We start from the raw sequence: 15305 nt of genomic DNA, 5'->3' as shown, positions 1-15305 counted from the left end.
AATAGGTTTAGCGTTTATGAAAGAGGGTTAGATTGTTTGATTAGGATTTACAGGAGTTAGAGACGTGATTAATAGGTTTAGCATTTATGAAAGGGGGTTAGATTGTTTGAATAGGATTTACTGGAGTTAGAGACGTGATTTATAGGTTTAGCGTTTATGAAAGAGGGTTAGATTGTTTGAATAGGATTTACAGGAGTTAGATAGGTGATTTATAGGTTTAGCATTTATGAAAGAGGGTTAGATTGTTTGAAAAGTCTTTACAGGAGTTAGAGAAGGTTTGGAGGGGTATGAATCGGTTTAGGTTTGGTTTAATAGGGCTAGATTCCTTTCATTAGGTTTGGCAGGAGTTAGAGGATGGGATGAATAGGCTCAGATTTCGTTTATTAATAGATTGTTTTTAGTAATGTCGGGATGGGGTTTAATTCAGTTACGGTGAGACGTTTTAGCGTGGGTTAGAGAGTGTTAGCGTGGGTTAGAGTGTGTTAGCGTGGGTTAGAGAGTGTTAGCGTGGGTTAGAGTGTGTTAGCGTGGGTTAGAGTGTGTTAGCGTGGGTTAGAGTGTGTTAGCGTGGGTTAGAGTGTGTTAGCGTGGGTTAGAGTGTGTTAGCGTGGGTTAGAGTGTGTTAGCGTGGTGCTAGGACGGGTTATGGTAGGTTAGGGTGCGTTAGTATGTGGGTTAGGGCGGTTTAGCGTGGGTTAGGCTAAGGTACTGTGAATAGGATGAGCCAAGAGTGAAGTTAGAGTGCATTTTAAGCGAAGATTGGAGAGTTAAAAGTTAGGATTATTGTGTTTTAGGATAGGTTAGACTTAGGAGTTAAAGTAAGGGTAGATTTTGAGGAGTTATGATAGGTTAAAGTGTGTGTGTGTGTGTGTGTGTGTGTGTGTGTGTGTGTGTGTGTGTGTGTGTACAGGTATTCCCAGACAGGTGCGGGATAACAAAGGACTACGAAGCTACCTGCGTACCTATCTCCTCCTCCTTCTCCTCCTCCTCCTCCTTCTTCGCTACATGACAACAGGCTAATTATCATGCAGAGGAGGAGGAGGAGAAATGAAAACAGAATGTACTCCACTTGACAACATACACACACACACACACACACACACACACACACACACACACACACACACACACACACACACACACACACACAAACAAACAAATAATTGACATACTTCAAAACAAGATCTTCAAGAAAATCAACAAAATCCAATCCTTTTAGAAAGTTATATAAGTAATTAGATACAGAAAAAAAAGTATGCGACCTTATGTAACCTTTTATGACCTCACTTAAATACGGGATCATGTCTTTTGTTGCCTCTTATGGAATTACTTCACTTGCTCAACTTTGTCTTGGTATTTTTTCAGCGTTTTGTAATATATCATTGTTAACTTTTTATTCAGTATTATCTTATTTATTTTGCTTACTGATTCACTGATTTGTTTTATTTCTCTCTGCACTTATTTTCTTTATTGAGTGTTTTTTGTTTATTTGTATAGTGTCTACGATAACAAAACACTCTGTCACTTATTTTCCACTTGAGATTAATAAGCTCAAATCCTCCACTTGCTCGTCACCTTCACTCACTTTCACGCACTCAACACTCACCATCACTCATATTCACTCACTCATACTCACCTTCACTCACCTGCACACTCATTTTCACTCGCCTTCACTCGCCTTCACTCACACGCATCTTCACTCACACTCATCTTCACTCACCTTCACTCATTCATACCCACCTTCAATCACCTTCACTCACCTTCACACTCATCTTCACTAACCTTCATACTCACTTTCAATCACTCACACTCACCTTCACTCATCTTCACTCACTCACAATCACCTTCAATCACTCACACTCGCAAATCACAATCCTTATCCTCTTCCTTAATTAACTCAGGACATTTTTCTTTGTGTGTTCCGCGTCGAGGCAGAAAGAAAAGACAAAAAAACTCACTAATCACGCGAATCTCAGGTGAATTTCGCTGATTAATCGATACACCTGTGCGATGGAATGACGGTAATTAATCGATTTACCTGCCTTCGTTTTTACCTGTGTGTGTGTGTGTGTGTGTGTGTGTGTGTGTGTGTGTGTGTGTGTGTGTGTGTATGTAGTGATGGTGGTGGTAGTTGTGGTGATGGTGATGATGGTGGTGATGATAAAGTGCTCTCTCTCTCTTCACTTACCTTCAACAAAGAGAGAAGTGAGGAGGCAAAGGACTCCTACCTGCTTATATACCTGTTTCTCTCCCTCCTCCCTCCCTCTCTCCCTCCCTCCCTCTCCAGCCACCAGTTCTTACCTCTTCCTCCCTCCCTCTCCCCCCGTCCCTCCCTCCCTCCCTTCTTCCCTCCACTAAATTAGAAAAACCCTATGTTACTCAAGAGAGGTAGGACAGGTGAGGTAAAGGAGGGAGGGAGAGAAGGGAGGGAGGGAGGGAGGAAGAAGCATGGGAATAGTCAGTAGAGGAGAAGGAGGAGGGAGGAATGATATAGACAAAGAGAAATAATGAGAGAATGGACAAAAATGGGATAAATTATGGGATGAGAGAATTTTAGAACAGAAAGAATAAGGGAGGAAGGAAGAAAGAAGAGAAGAAGGGAGAAATGAGATAGACAAAGAGAAATAATGAGAGAATGGATAAAAATGGGATAAATTATGGGATGAGAGAATTTTAGAACAGAAATAATAGAAGAGAGAAAGAATAAGGGAGGAAGGAAGAAAGAATAGAAGAAGGGAGAAAGGAGATAGACAAAGAGAAATAATGAGAGAATGGACAAAAATGGGATAAATTATGGGATGAGAGAATTTTAGAACAGAAAGAATAGAAGAGAGAAAGAATAAGGGAGGAAGGAAGAAACAAGAGAAGAAGGGAGAAATGAGATAGACAAAGAGAAATAATAAGAGAATGGATAAAAAGAGAAAGGTTATGGGAAAAGGGAAGACAAGAATAACAGAAATAATAGAAGAGAGAAAAGGAAGGGAGAAAAAAGAGAAAGGGAAGAGAGGAATGAGATGAACAAAGGAAAGTCGTGTGAGAGAGAAATTAAGAAAAGAGAATAAATAAGAATAACAGAAAGAATAGAAGAGAGAAAAGGAAGGGAAGTAAAGAGAAGGAAATGAGAACGAACAGAAGGGGAAGGAGAAATAAAACAAAGAGAAGTAATGTGAGAAAAGGGATAAAAAGGGGAAAAATTCTGGAAAGAGGGAAGATAAGAAGAAGATTAGAAAGAACAGAAGAGAGAAAAGGTAAGAGAAGGAGGAAGGAAGAAGAGGATAGAGAAATGAGAGATAAAGAGGAGCAGAGTGAAAGAATGAGGGAAGAATGGAAGAAAGAAAGATTAAGAGAAGGAGAAAATGGAAGAAAGAAGAGAAGGAGAGAGAGAAGTAAGACAAACAAAGAGAAAGAATGAAGGAAGGAATTAAAGGATATGGAAACGTAAGAAGAACAGAAAGAATGGAAGAAAGAAAGACGAAGGGAGGAAGAAGGAAGGGAAGGGAAGAGAGGAAGGAAGAAAGACTTGAATGAGAAGAGACAAAGAAAACAAAGAAAAACAGCATAAGAGAAATTAAGAAAAGGGGAAACAGAAAGAAAAGAAGAGAAGGAGAAGGAAAGAGGAAGGACAAGAAAAAGGACAAATAATAAATAAATAAAAGATAATGAAGGAAAAGACATAGAAGGTGAAGAAAATGGATAAAGAACAGAAGAAAGAAAAGATAGAAAGAATCGTGAAAGGAAGGAATGAAGGAAGTAATAGAGAAAAATAGATAGAGAACAAAAACGGGACAAAAAAGAACAAAAACAAACAAAAACAAAAAGGGAAGCGAGATAATGACGTAAACAGAAGAAGAGGAGAAGAAAGAGGAAAAGCTGTTAAGAAGAAAGAAAGGAGAGGAAGAAGAGTAACAAAGAAAAAAAAATTGAATATCACAAAAAAAACATGAATTTAAAAGATTTGGAAGAGGAAGGAAGAAGATAATATGAGAAAGAAAGAATCAAAACAAAAGAAGAAAATGGAGGAATAAATAAATAAAATAACAATAAAAGAAAAATACAAGAGAGAAGAAAAGAAGAAAACTAAGAAAGAGAAAATAAAGAACTGGAAGAAAACATTAAAAGAAAAAAGAAAAAGAATAAAAGAAGAGAGAGAGAGAGAGAGAGAGAGAGAGAGAGAGAGAGAGAGAGAGAGAGAGAGAGAGAGAGAGAGAGAGAGAGAGAGAGAGAGAGAGAGAGAGAGAGAGAGAGAGAGAGAGAAGACATAAGTAGTATATGAAAAGAAGGAAAAGGAAAACGAAGAAGAAGAAGAAGAAAAAGGAGAAGAAGAAAATCAACAAAAACAAACAAACAAACAAACAAACAAAAAGAAATATCAAGGAACCGTATTTCCCTTTTTTTTTTTCGTCAATTCCAAGAAGAGAGAGAGAGAGAGAGAGAGAGAGAGAGAGAGAGAGAGAGAGAGAGAGAGAGAGAGAGAGAGAGAGAGAGAGAGAGAGAGAGAGAGAGAGAGAAAGAGAGATGGCTTTGTTTTGGGAAGTGGTTGCATGAGGCGGAGGAAGAAAAAGAAGAAGAAGAAGAAGAGGAAGAGAAGGAGGAGGTAGAAAAATTGAAGGAAGCAGACAAGAATGAATAAAATAAAGGAATAAAGGAAATAGGAGAAAACAGAGAGAAAGAGGGGAAGAAAAGAAGAGAAAACAAAAAAAAGGTTATGAAGGGAGGAGAAAAAAGAAAAGATTGAAATAAATAACGGCAAAAGAGGAGGAAAAAAGGAAAGAAGAGAGAAAAGAGGAAGTAAGAAAGAAAGAAAGGAAGGAAGGGAAGGGAAGGGAAAATGGGAAGTATCTCTCTCTTAAATCAATTAGGAAAACCCAAGGGCAGAGAGAGAGAGAGAGAGAGAGAGAGAGAGAGAGAGAGAGAGAGATTATTATTATTATCATCAGTGTGTTAAAATTTTGTTCTTCTCTCTCACTCCTGCAGTTTCCGGGTTTGTTTAACTCTCTCTCTCTCTCTCTCTCTCTCTCTCTCTCTCTCTCTCTCTCTCTCTCTCTCTCTCTCTCTCTCTCTCACACACTAACACACACACACACACACACACACACACACACACACACACACACACACACAGTTCATACAAATATGCAGTTGGTGTTCCCAGGTCACTCACTGTCTACCTGGAGGAGGAGGAGGAGGAGGAAGAGGAGAAGAAGAAGAAGAAAGTGGAGGGAGACACATAAAAGAAAAAAAACAATAAACAAAAGAAAAGATAAAAAAAACAGTAGAAGACAAAGAAGAAAGATGAAGAAGAATAAGATGAAATCAAAATTAAAAGAATAAACAAAAAGAAAAGAAATGAAAAGAGAAAATATATCCAGGGAAACAGAAGTAACAGATACAATGAAGAAGAGGAAGAAGAAGAACTGAAGAAGTAGACGAGAACGAGGAGGAGGAGGAAGGAGAGGAAGAGGAGTAAGACAGGTGGGAATCCCTGACCATTACCTGCCCGGGACCGTCATCTTACCTGGAAGTCCCCGCAGCGCTGCCAGCCGTAAGAGGACTTGGAGGAGGAGGAGAAGAAGAAGAAGAGGAAGAAGAAGAAAAGGAGAAGGAAGGAGTTGTGAGAATAGTATACGAAGAAGAAAGAAGTACGTATGAAGGAGAAGGAGGAGAAGAAGAAGAAGAAGAAGAAGAAAAGGAGAAGGAAGGAGTTGTGAGAATAGTATAGGAAGAAGAAAGAAGTTTGTATGAAGGAGAAGGAATAGGAACAGAAGAAGGAGGAGGAGGAAAAGAAGAGTTGTGAGAATAGTGTCGATATAACGTAGAAGGGAGAAGAGGATATTGGAGGAGGAAGAAGAGGAGAAACGAGGAAGTGGAATTAGTATTGTGAAAAGGAGTAAGAAGATGAGAGAGCTGAAGGGAGAAGAGGAGGAGGAGGAGGAGGAGGAATTTCAGAACAGAGTATTAGTTGTAAGAGGAAGCGAGGTATAGAAGAGGAGATAAGAGGTGGAGGAAGAGGAAAGGAGGAAGAGAAGAGAGGACGAGGGAGGAGATGGAGAAGTAAGAGAGAGAGAGAGAGAGAGAGAGAGAGAGAGAGAGAGAGAGAGAGAGAGAGAGAGAGAGAGAGAGAGAGAGAGAGAATCGAGCTAAGCAAGTTTTTATTGTCCAATTCTGAGCAATCTCCGTCATAAAGAGAGAGAGAGAGAGAGAGAGAGAGAGAGAGAGAGAGAGAGAGAGAGAGAGAGAGAGAGAGAGAGAGAGAGAGAGAGAGAGAGATATCCGTGATTCTGTTTATTGCGTTTTTTTTTCTCTCATTTTTCGTTTACTTTTTCTTTCCTTGTTTTCCTTTTCTTCTTTTTTTTTCTCCCCTTCATCCTCTTTTTTTCTTTTTTTCTTTTTTTTTTTACTTTTTCCTTATTTACATATTATCCTTCTTTTCCTTTCCCTTTCCTTTCTTTTCTTTTCCCTTTTTTTCTCTTCTCCTTTTCCTTTCCTTTTCCTCTTCTTCCTTCTTTTCTTTCATACTTCCATCAACTTTTTTTTTAAACCATCACTCCCTTCATATTATGCTACTACTACTACTACTACTACTACTACTACTACTACTACCACCACCACCACCACCACGCACGCCAACCATTCACTAAACAATAATCTAACTCGCTTCCATAACAGGTAAACAATAGAACCAGTTAAGGGAGTAGATTCATTAACCTTTACCTGCCCCCCCACACCCCAAACCACTGCCCTTGTCGTACCAGTTTTGTTTTGATTTGGCAACACTGCTTACCTCATCGTTGGTCTGGTTTCCCCTCCTCAGCCTAATCTTGCTCTTCCTCGTATTTGTCTTTATTTTTATTTGTAGTCAACGGTTTATACTGCTATTATATGTAGTTTTTGTTGTTCACCTGGTCAAGATAAATTTCGTAGATACCGCGTCTCTTCCTTCTGCAAACCGTTGAAAGGGTTTGGAAGAGGCAACGGAACGGTATGCGGTAACGTTCATTGCAGTCTCGTATTTCATTTTTTTATTTTCTTCCAAAGTTTTTTTTTCCAAGATTAATACCAGTTTTTTTTTTTTTTTTTTTTTTGACAAAGCATCAAACCGTAACAAATGGACTGCTCCTACAAACCAAATAGAAATGGTATAATTAGGTTTAAAGATTATTATTTAAACTTGGTAAATCCAGTAGTATTATCCATTCCAACAATAGTTCCTTCTCCCTTCGTAACACATTTCACTTTGTTACTCTTCCATTTTTTATCCATTTCTCTTATCCACATCTTCCTACTATTCCTCTAAATCTACTCTACCTTCAATCAACTTGGAAGGAGGAAATGTAAAAGTCAGTTATTTTTACACTTCCGATTGTTCCTAAATTTTCAATCCCTTTTATCTACTTTCCTCTACTCAAGAGTCTTACCGAATGAATCTTTCTCACCGTCAGCTTGGAAAAAAGGCAAGATAATTCAGTCAACGTAATATATTAACGTATTAGTGCGAGTCACCCAGTATTTTAACAGATTAGTATTCGTATTCACTCTGTAAATCGAGTTAAGCAGGATTGTCTGAACCCATCAAAAAATCAACGGAACATACATCGCTTTATTAAAACAGATAAACAGCGAACTTTATGTACAGGTGCTATTAGTAGAGACGGTGGAGGCGCAGTTGTGGGGTGTATCTGTCGCCTCACTTTGCGTTGTAGGAAGATGTAGGCGCGGCCGTGGTGGGTGACGGGGTGACCTTGCCATTGCCTGAGGAAGAACAGATCACGGAAAAGTTAAGTCTGGAAGGAGACAACGCCAAAAAGTCTTCCATAATTAGTCAACTTGGAGAATGGATGGAAAATTTAAATCTGTTTACTTTTCTTTTTACAGTAAAGGAAGTTGAGGAAGTATACATCGCGAAATACTTGCGAATTGCAATCTTACTTTTTTTTTACACTAAAGGCAGAAGCTGAGGAAAAACAGATCACGGAAAACTAAGTCGTGAAGGAAACCATGATACGAAAAAATCTCTTCAGCCATTTCTAGTTAACTTAGAGAATAGACATGAAAACTGAAACCCGTCTTTGCTAGTGAAATTATGGTTGGGAATCTGTCTTTGCTGTTGAAGTAAAGATAAATTGAGTTAAGCAAGATATACACTTTGCCTCTGTGCTCATCCGTCATATGAACTTGAAATGTGTCTGCTAGTGAAGGAAACCAAACTCCTTCTCTACTAGTAAAGGAAAACTAAAATAAACTTAAACTGTGGATGCTAGTGAAGGAAAAAACTATCCACTTTTACTAAGAAAGGTAAACTAAACCTACGTGAACTTAAAATAAGTCTGCTAGTGAAGGAAAATCTCTCCGCCTCCACTAGCAAAGGAAAACTAAAACCAGTCTAAGTTCAGATCGAAAGTTACCGTCCGTGTGGTGGTGCAGGAAGATCTCCATTTTGACAATTTCCAGCACACGGTCCAGCCACGCCACCGCCTCCTCCTCCTGGCGGCCGTAAGCGGTGATCACGCACAGGTCGAAGGCGCAGTCGTCTGTACAGAGGGAGAGATGTTAGTGAGGGAAGAAAGACTACGGAGAGGGTGGGTTGGAAGGTCATGAACGAGTGAAGGAGGGTAAGGGAGAGGGTGGGTTGGAAGGTCATGAACGAGTGAAGGAAGAGGGCAAGGGAGGAGAGGGTGGGTTGGGAGGTCATGAACGAGGAGGGTAAGTGAGGAGAGGGTGGGTTGGAAGGTCATGAACGAGTGAAGGAGGAGGGCAAGGGAGGAGAGGGTGGGTTGGAAGGTCATGAACGAGTGAAGGAGGGCAAGGGAGGAGAGGGTGGGTTGGGAGGTCATGAACGAGTGAAGGAGGGCAAGGGAGGAGAGGGTGGGTTGGAAGGTCATGAACGAGTGAAGGAGGGCAAGGGAGGAGAGGGTGGGTTGGGAGGTCATGAACGAGTGAAGGAGGGCAAGGGAGAGGGTGGGTTGGAAGGTCATGAACGAGTGAAGGAGGGCAAGGGAGAGGAGGGTTGTCTATGGGAGAAGAGGATTTAAGAGGCATTCATAAAAGCACTTTAGGATTTAGAGGCATCCAGGATAGCACAAAGATAAGAGCCGGAATGAGATTAAACGAGATATTCTTGAAAACGCAACTACCAAAATAAAACATGAAAGTGAAGCTACAAACTGAGAATTTAATTTATAGAACGGGAGGAAATACGGACATTCTAAAAAATAAAAAAATCTTGCGTAAATTAACAACAGCAGAACCTCGAGATTAAAGGACCCACAAAACTCAACATTAGCAACACACACAACACATAATACACACCACACAAGCCAGAGTGCCCGGCTAACAACCAACCCCCTTCGCGACACTCACCCACGTGGTGCGCCAGATGAGGCAGGTCCCGGAGGAGGCGGAACAAAGTCGCGTTGCAGCGGGCGTGGAAGCCTCGCCGTTCCTCGATCGTGGCGGTGCAGGGGTCCGTCTGGGGGGATGAGAGCAGGTGTTAAACAGGAGTTCGAAAAGGGAGGGAGTTCGCCAGGAGGTAGAAATGGGATAAAACTAACAATAGGCGTAGGAGAGCGAAGAAATTCAGTGGCGGCCTGCTTCAGAGGTACTGCAGCGGGCAACCTTGACGCGGGGACCTTGTGTGGCTGGCGTGTGTGTTTATGTGCGAGAGAGAGAGAGAGAGAGAGAGAGAGAGAGAGAGAGAGAGAGAGAGAGAGAGAGAGAGAGAGAGAGAGAGAGAGAGAGAAAATGCAATTAGAAAGAAAACAAAAAAGTTGAGTATTACAACGGAGGTCCATGTATTCTTAACACCCACTAGAGAGAACAAAGATCATGGCTTACGGGGGGCGTGGGAGGGGCAAGACATCAGCACGAGGGAGGAGAGAGAGGTGGAGGGTAAACTGATTCAAAGGGTCTGCATATTGGTCTCCGAGGGCCATTCAAGTAACGATTGTCACCAGCGTGGTAAGCATTGTAAGTTTTCTAATGAAGGTACTAAAAGATGAACACAAAGGGATGCAGGATGAGGCGGCAAAGCGAGATATTAGGTAAGAGGAAGGCCAGTGGAAGCGAGTGATTATTTTTCCCTTTGTCTCGGGTTCATTGCACGGATTAGTTTCGTATAATGAGCGGACAAACAGGGAAAATACACTAGACTTGGGTTATTGACCAGAGAATCACTAGCAAAACAGGCGTGTACGTTCAAAGAGTGCAATACAGAACAAAGTGTAAAGCAAGGAAACAAAAGATAAAAACCTGACAATAGTGAAGGATAAAAACCGACAACTGTTTAAGATAAGGACAGACAAGATAAAATGACGATACCGCAATAAGGAAACAAAAATTAAGAAGTGACGATACTGCTTAAGATTAGGGAACACATAAGATTAAAAGTGATTGAGAAGATGGCGCCACTATAAACACTTGCCTGCGCCATGACGGGCCCCTCAAGCAAGCCTACCGGCGCAATAGGCGTAGACAAAAAAAAACTACGAATACAGAAAAGAACACACCGAAGAAAAATACACACATGACTGAAGATTAATATAAGCAACAACCTACATCTCAAGCAATACAGAACATCTCTCCACACGAAATTGATCTCTCTAAGCCACATATGCTTCTATTCTATGTTTTTCGCCCCCCTTTTCGTTAACCTATCATCTAATACCCCTCATCCTCCTCCTCTTCCTCCTTTACGCTTTTACAGGAGCAGTGATTAGCGGTCTTTATTTTCTCTCATTTAGATTTGCCTTAGAGCTGCTTCCTTTACTGTAAAAAAATTAAATGAAGTTAAGCTATAAGTTTAACACAGAATAAACGCGAGGAGAGGAGGAGGGAGGGAGGGATTGGCGCCGCTCAGTTAGGGGATTCGTTAGAAGGGAGTAAGAGACCGCTGGGAACCGTCAACAGAGCCGCATAAAGGGAAGGGATCACGCGGCCTGCCTCAGAGGGGCTTGGCAGCGGGCAACCTTGACGCGAGGACCTTCCGTGGCTGGCGCGTGTGTATGTGCGAGGGAGAGAAAGAGAGAGAAAGAGAGAAAGAGAGAGAAAGAGAGAGAAAGAGAGAGAAAGAAAGAAAAAAAAAAGGAAAGATGAGAAAATGCAATTAGGGAAACAAGAATAAAGAAAACAGACTAGTTTGTGAGAAGACTAAGAAAATGCGATTAAAAAGAAACTACAAAAATGAACAGAAAAATAGGGAAAAAGGAGAAAAGTTTCACGAAAAAAAATGCAATTAGAAATAAACTAGAAAAAAATAGAAAAAGAAAGTTAGGAGCGTTACAACGAAGGCCACATGTTTTCTTATCGCGCACTTGTTCCATCAGTCAAAAAGCTCATCAGTCAAAGGAAGAATATATGAAAGTCAGAAGAGTACTCAACCAAAACAATGACTCCTGGAAAAACTACTAAAAGGACTCGAGGTAACGTTAGCATAATACGAAGGTGATTGGGCGTATAATGGAAAGCGAGAGGAAGGGAAAAGCTATCAATCGGAGGATGAAAACCACGGTCGAGGATAAAGGAAGAGTACTGAACCAAATCAATGACAACCTACTAAAAGGGACTCGAGGTAACGTTAAGACAATACAAGTTGAATGGGCGTATAATGGAAAGCAAGATGAAGGGAAAAGCCATCAGTCAAAGGATGATATAAAAAAGGTAGATAAAGGAACAGTGAACCAAAGCAGTGACAAGCTACTAAAAGGACTAGAAAAAGTCAGATAATGCGAAGGTGATTGGCCGTATAATGGAAATCAAGAGGAAGGGAAAACATATCTGTCAAAGGATGAACAAAGGAAAATCAAGGAACAGTGAACCAAAGCAGGAAAAGTTAATAAAAGACTCCGGGTAACATTTCCAGGTAGCTCAATGTGAGGGAACGTTAGTAGACGGGAAAGGATGGAAAGAGAGGTCAAGGATGAAGGAAGCACAATGAACCAAAGCAATGACCCCTTGTAGGAAAAGCTCACTAAAAAGGACTCCAGGACAAGTCAGTATAATGCGAGGGAGCGTTAGTAGAAGGGAAAGACTTATCAAAGGATGGAAAGAGGTCACGGATGAAGGAAGAACAATGAACCGAAGCAATGACCCCACGTAGGAAAACCTCACTAAAAAGGACTCCAGGACACGTCAGTATAATGTGAGGGAACGTTCGTATAATGTGAAGGTGCATGAGAGGGTGAATGGCCAAGCACTTTCAGAAACTTAAAAGAGCACGTGAACAGAAGAGGGGAATCTGAAACTAGAGCAGAAGGAAAGATCGATGGGAATCTGAAACTAGAGCAGAAGGAAAGATCGAGGGGAATCTGAAACTAGAGCAGAAGGAAAGAACTAACAAATGAAGGTCGCATGAACAATACTGAATGAAGTGGAAGAAAATCGTAGAAAGAATATGGATGGCGTGAAAGTAGCAAGAGTATAGAGGACTTTAAAATATGACCAGTGAAAGGGAATAGGAAGAATAAAACAAGTGCAGAAGGAAAGTAGAAAGCATAACAAAGATAGCGTTAACTTACAAAGATTAAGAAAATAGGAACAAGGAAACTAGAAAAAAAAGTCACATTAACTTTGAGGAAAAAATAAAAACTAGCTCAGAACAACGTGTGCAAGTATAAATTAGAAAAATAGTACAGGAGGAAAGTGGGAAGAAAACAACGAATAGGTTAATACAGAACAGGAAGGAAAGTGAAGGAAAGTGAAAGTGCAGAAATAGAACGAAAGCAGGAGGAAAAATAAACTGCTTTTAATAATAGTTTAAGCGGAAGGACGCAGCGTGGGAGGAAAAATATTAAGGAAGTGAACTAATTTAGAACCGAGGAAAGTGTGGAACCAGGAAACCAAAGGAGCGATATAGACAGTGAAAATAGCTTAAAAAAGGACAGAGTAAATCAGCAAGGAAGAGACGTAATTCGAACATGATGGTTAGATAAAAAGTGTGGACAAAACTGGAAGGAAGGAGTGTGGAAGCAGGAAATCAAAGGAGCGATATAGACAGTGAAAATAGCTTAAAAAAGGACAGAGTAAATAAGCATGGAAGAGACTTAATTCGAGAGAAGGGATGAGCAAGTAGAACATTAAGGTTAGATAAAAGTGGACAAAACTGGAAGGAAGGAAACCAAAGGAGCGATATAGACAGTAGTAAAAATAGCTTGAGAAAGGACACTCGTAAATAAGCAAAGAGACTTAATTCGAGAGCAGGGATGGGAAAACATGGAGATAAAAGTAAGCAAGGAGAGAAGGAAGGAAACCAATACTAAAATAGCTTGAGAAAGGACACTCGTAAATAAGCAAAGAGACTTAATTCGAGAGCAGGGATGGGAAAGTAAAACATGGTGTGATATTAGTGTGGAGATAAAACAGTAAGCAAGGAGAGAAGGAAGGAAACCAAAGGAGCGATATACAGTTAGTAAAAATAGCTTTAAAAAGGATATAATGAGTAAATACGCAAGGAAGAGAAGTAATTCGAGAGCAGGGATGGGAAAGTAGAACATGGTTAGATAAAAGTATGGAAAAAACAGGAAGGAAGGAGAGAAGGAAGAAGGAGACCAAAGGAGCGATATAGGCAGTGTACTGAAAATAGCTTGAGAACGGACACTAGTAAATAAGCAAAACAGAATTCGAGATCAGGGATGGGAAAGTAGAATATGAAGGTTTGATATTAATGTGGAGATAAAACAATTTGAGATCAGGGATGGGAAAGTAGAACATGAAGGTTTGATATTAGTGTGGAGATAAAACAGGAAGGAAGGAAGGAGAGAAGATGGAAAGTAAAATCGACACGCCAAAAATTAGCTCCAAAGGACATGGTCAGTGAATGCGCCAGTAAGTGTGGTAATTCGAGAGAAGTGATAGCCAAGCAGAAGAATGAGGAAGGCCTGCAGTAAAAGTGAGCAGGTGGCACGGGAAAGTGGAGTAATTTGAAGAGCAGGGATGGGGAAGCAGAAGAATACCAAGGTTTACGACAATAATGGTTAGAAGAGACTGGTAAAAAAACAATGCAATTCGAACGGAAGAAAGAGTGAAGAAAATTAGGAAGGTTCGCAGTAAAACAATGCAGATGAAGTAAGAGTAATAGGAAAGACTGAAGGGGAAAACAAGAATATGAAGGTTTACGACAATAATGGTCGGAAGAAACTGGTAGAAAAAAACAATGCAACTCAAACGGAAGAAAAGAGTAGAAGAAAATTATGAAGGCTCCCAGTAAAACAATGCAGATGAAAAAGTAAAGTAATAAGGGATGGGAAGGAAAGCAGAAGAATATGAAGGTTTATGACAAAGGTTAAACTTATAAAACAGAAGAGCAACGCATTTCGAACGGAAGAAAAGAGTAAAAAAGAAAATTATGAAGGTACGCAGTAAAAGAAAGCAGATGAAAAAGTAGAGTAATATAAGTGATGGGAGGGAAAGCAGAAGAATATGAAGGTTTATGACAAAGGTTACTTATAAAACAGAAGAGCAACGCAATTCGAACGTAAGAAAGTAAAAAAAAAATTATGAAAGTTCCCAGTAAAACAATGCAGATGAAAAAGTAGAGTAATATAAGGGATGGGAGGGAAAGCAGAAGAATATGAAGGTTTACGACAAAGGTTAGACTTATAAAACAGAAGAGCAATGCAATTCGAACGTAAGAAAGAGTAAAGATAAGAGATTAGGGGAGAACAAAAGAGTAAAGATAAGAGATTAGGGGAGAACAGAGAACGAAAATAAAGAACAGATCAAAAGAGCAAAGATTATAAAAGGAAAAGATATTAGATTTGATATTAGTATGAAAAGAAAAAAAGACTAATAAGAACAGGGTGATGAAAAACTAAAGACATGATAGACATAATAGAACTAACAGACTCAAAAGAATAACACTTCGCAAAAACTCACCACGGCAATCAGAACAGAAGAGAAAGATGGCAAGAGGAGGATAGAGTAAAGGACAAAAAATGAAAAAGTAATGCGTGTGAAACTACCAAGGAAGGAGGAAAGGCTGTCACGGAATAGAGAACACAAAAACTATACTCGGGAAGGTTGTGTGTATCCAGAAAATAGATGCAAAAGACTGATTACGGTGTGAGAAGCGTGGGAGAATGGAGCGCATGGGTGGAGGAGGATGAAGAGAGGAAGAGAAATTTGGGTGTGGAGGGCGGGTGGGAATGTGTTTGCGAGGGTGGGTGATGGATGGAGAGAGAAACTTGTGCAACTGGATGAATGGTAGGGAGGAAACTAGAACTGGATGAAGGGTAGGGAGGAAACTAGAACTGGATGAAGGGTAGGGAGGAAACTAGAACTGGATGAAGGGTAGGGAGGAAACTTGTGCAACTGGA

At 40.3% G+C, this 15305-nt stretch overlaps 1 protein-coding gene and 1 long non-coding RNA gene across 4 annotated transcripts in view; one reads left to right on the top strand and one right to left on the bottom strand.

The window, feature by feature from the left end:
* LOC127000808 (mucin-5B-like) overlaps positions 1-15305 on the bottom strand; it is a 62925-nt gene that overhangs the window by 21410 nt on the left and 26210 nt on the right. Inside the window, exons 9-11 of one of the 3 annotated variants that reach the window (XM_050864864.1) lie at positions 9358-9466; positions 8403-8528; positions 7584-7749 (exon numbers count right to left, since the gene is read on the bottom strand). In XM_050864864.1, coding sequence (XP_050720821.1) covers positions 7685-7749; positions 8403-8528; positions 9358-9466 — 300 coding nt within the window. In that variant the 3' untranslated portion in view covers positions 7584-7684. Of the gene's footprint in view, positions 1-7583; positions 7750-8402; positions 8529-9357; positions 9467-15305 lie in introns of those variants that run through there. The other 2 variants (XM_050864865.1, XM_050864866.1) reach the window with 2 other exon arrangements.
* On the top strand, positions 11-1163 carry LOC127000822 (uncharacterized). Its single transcript, XR_007754538.1, has 2 exons — positions 11-145; positions 216-1163. It is a non-coding gene; the product is annotated as an uncharacterized LOC127000822 (long non-coding RNA).

This window comes from Eriocheir sinensis, chromosome 19 (genome assembly GCF_024679095.1).
Source record: "Eriocheir sinensis breed Jianghai 21 chromosome 19, ASM2467909v1, whole genome shotgun sequence".
NCBI lineage: Eukaryota > Metazoa > Arthropoda > Malacostraca > Decapoda > Varunidae > Eriocheir > Eriocheir sinensis.
Note: the sequence above shows the minus strand (reverse complement) of the source record. Positions and strands in the feature narration are given on the sequence as shown.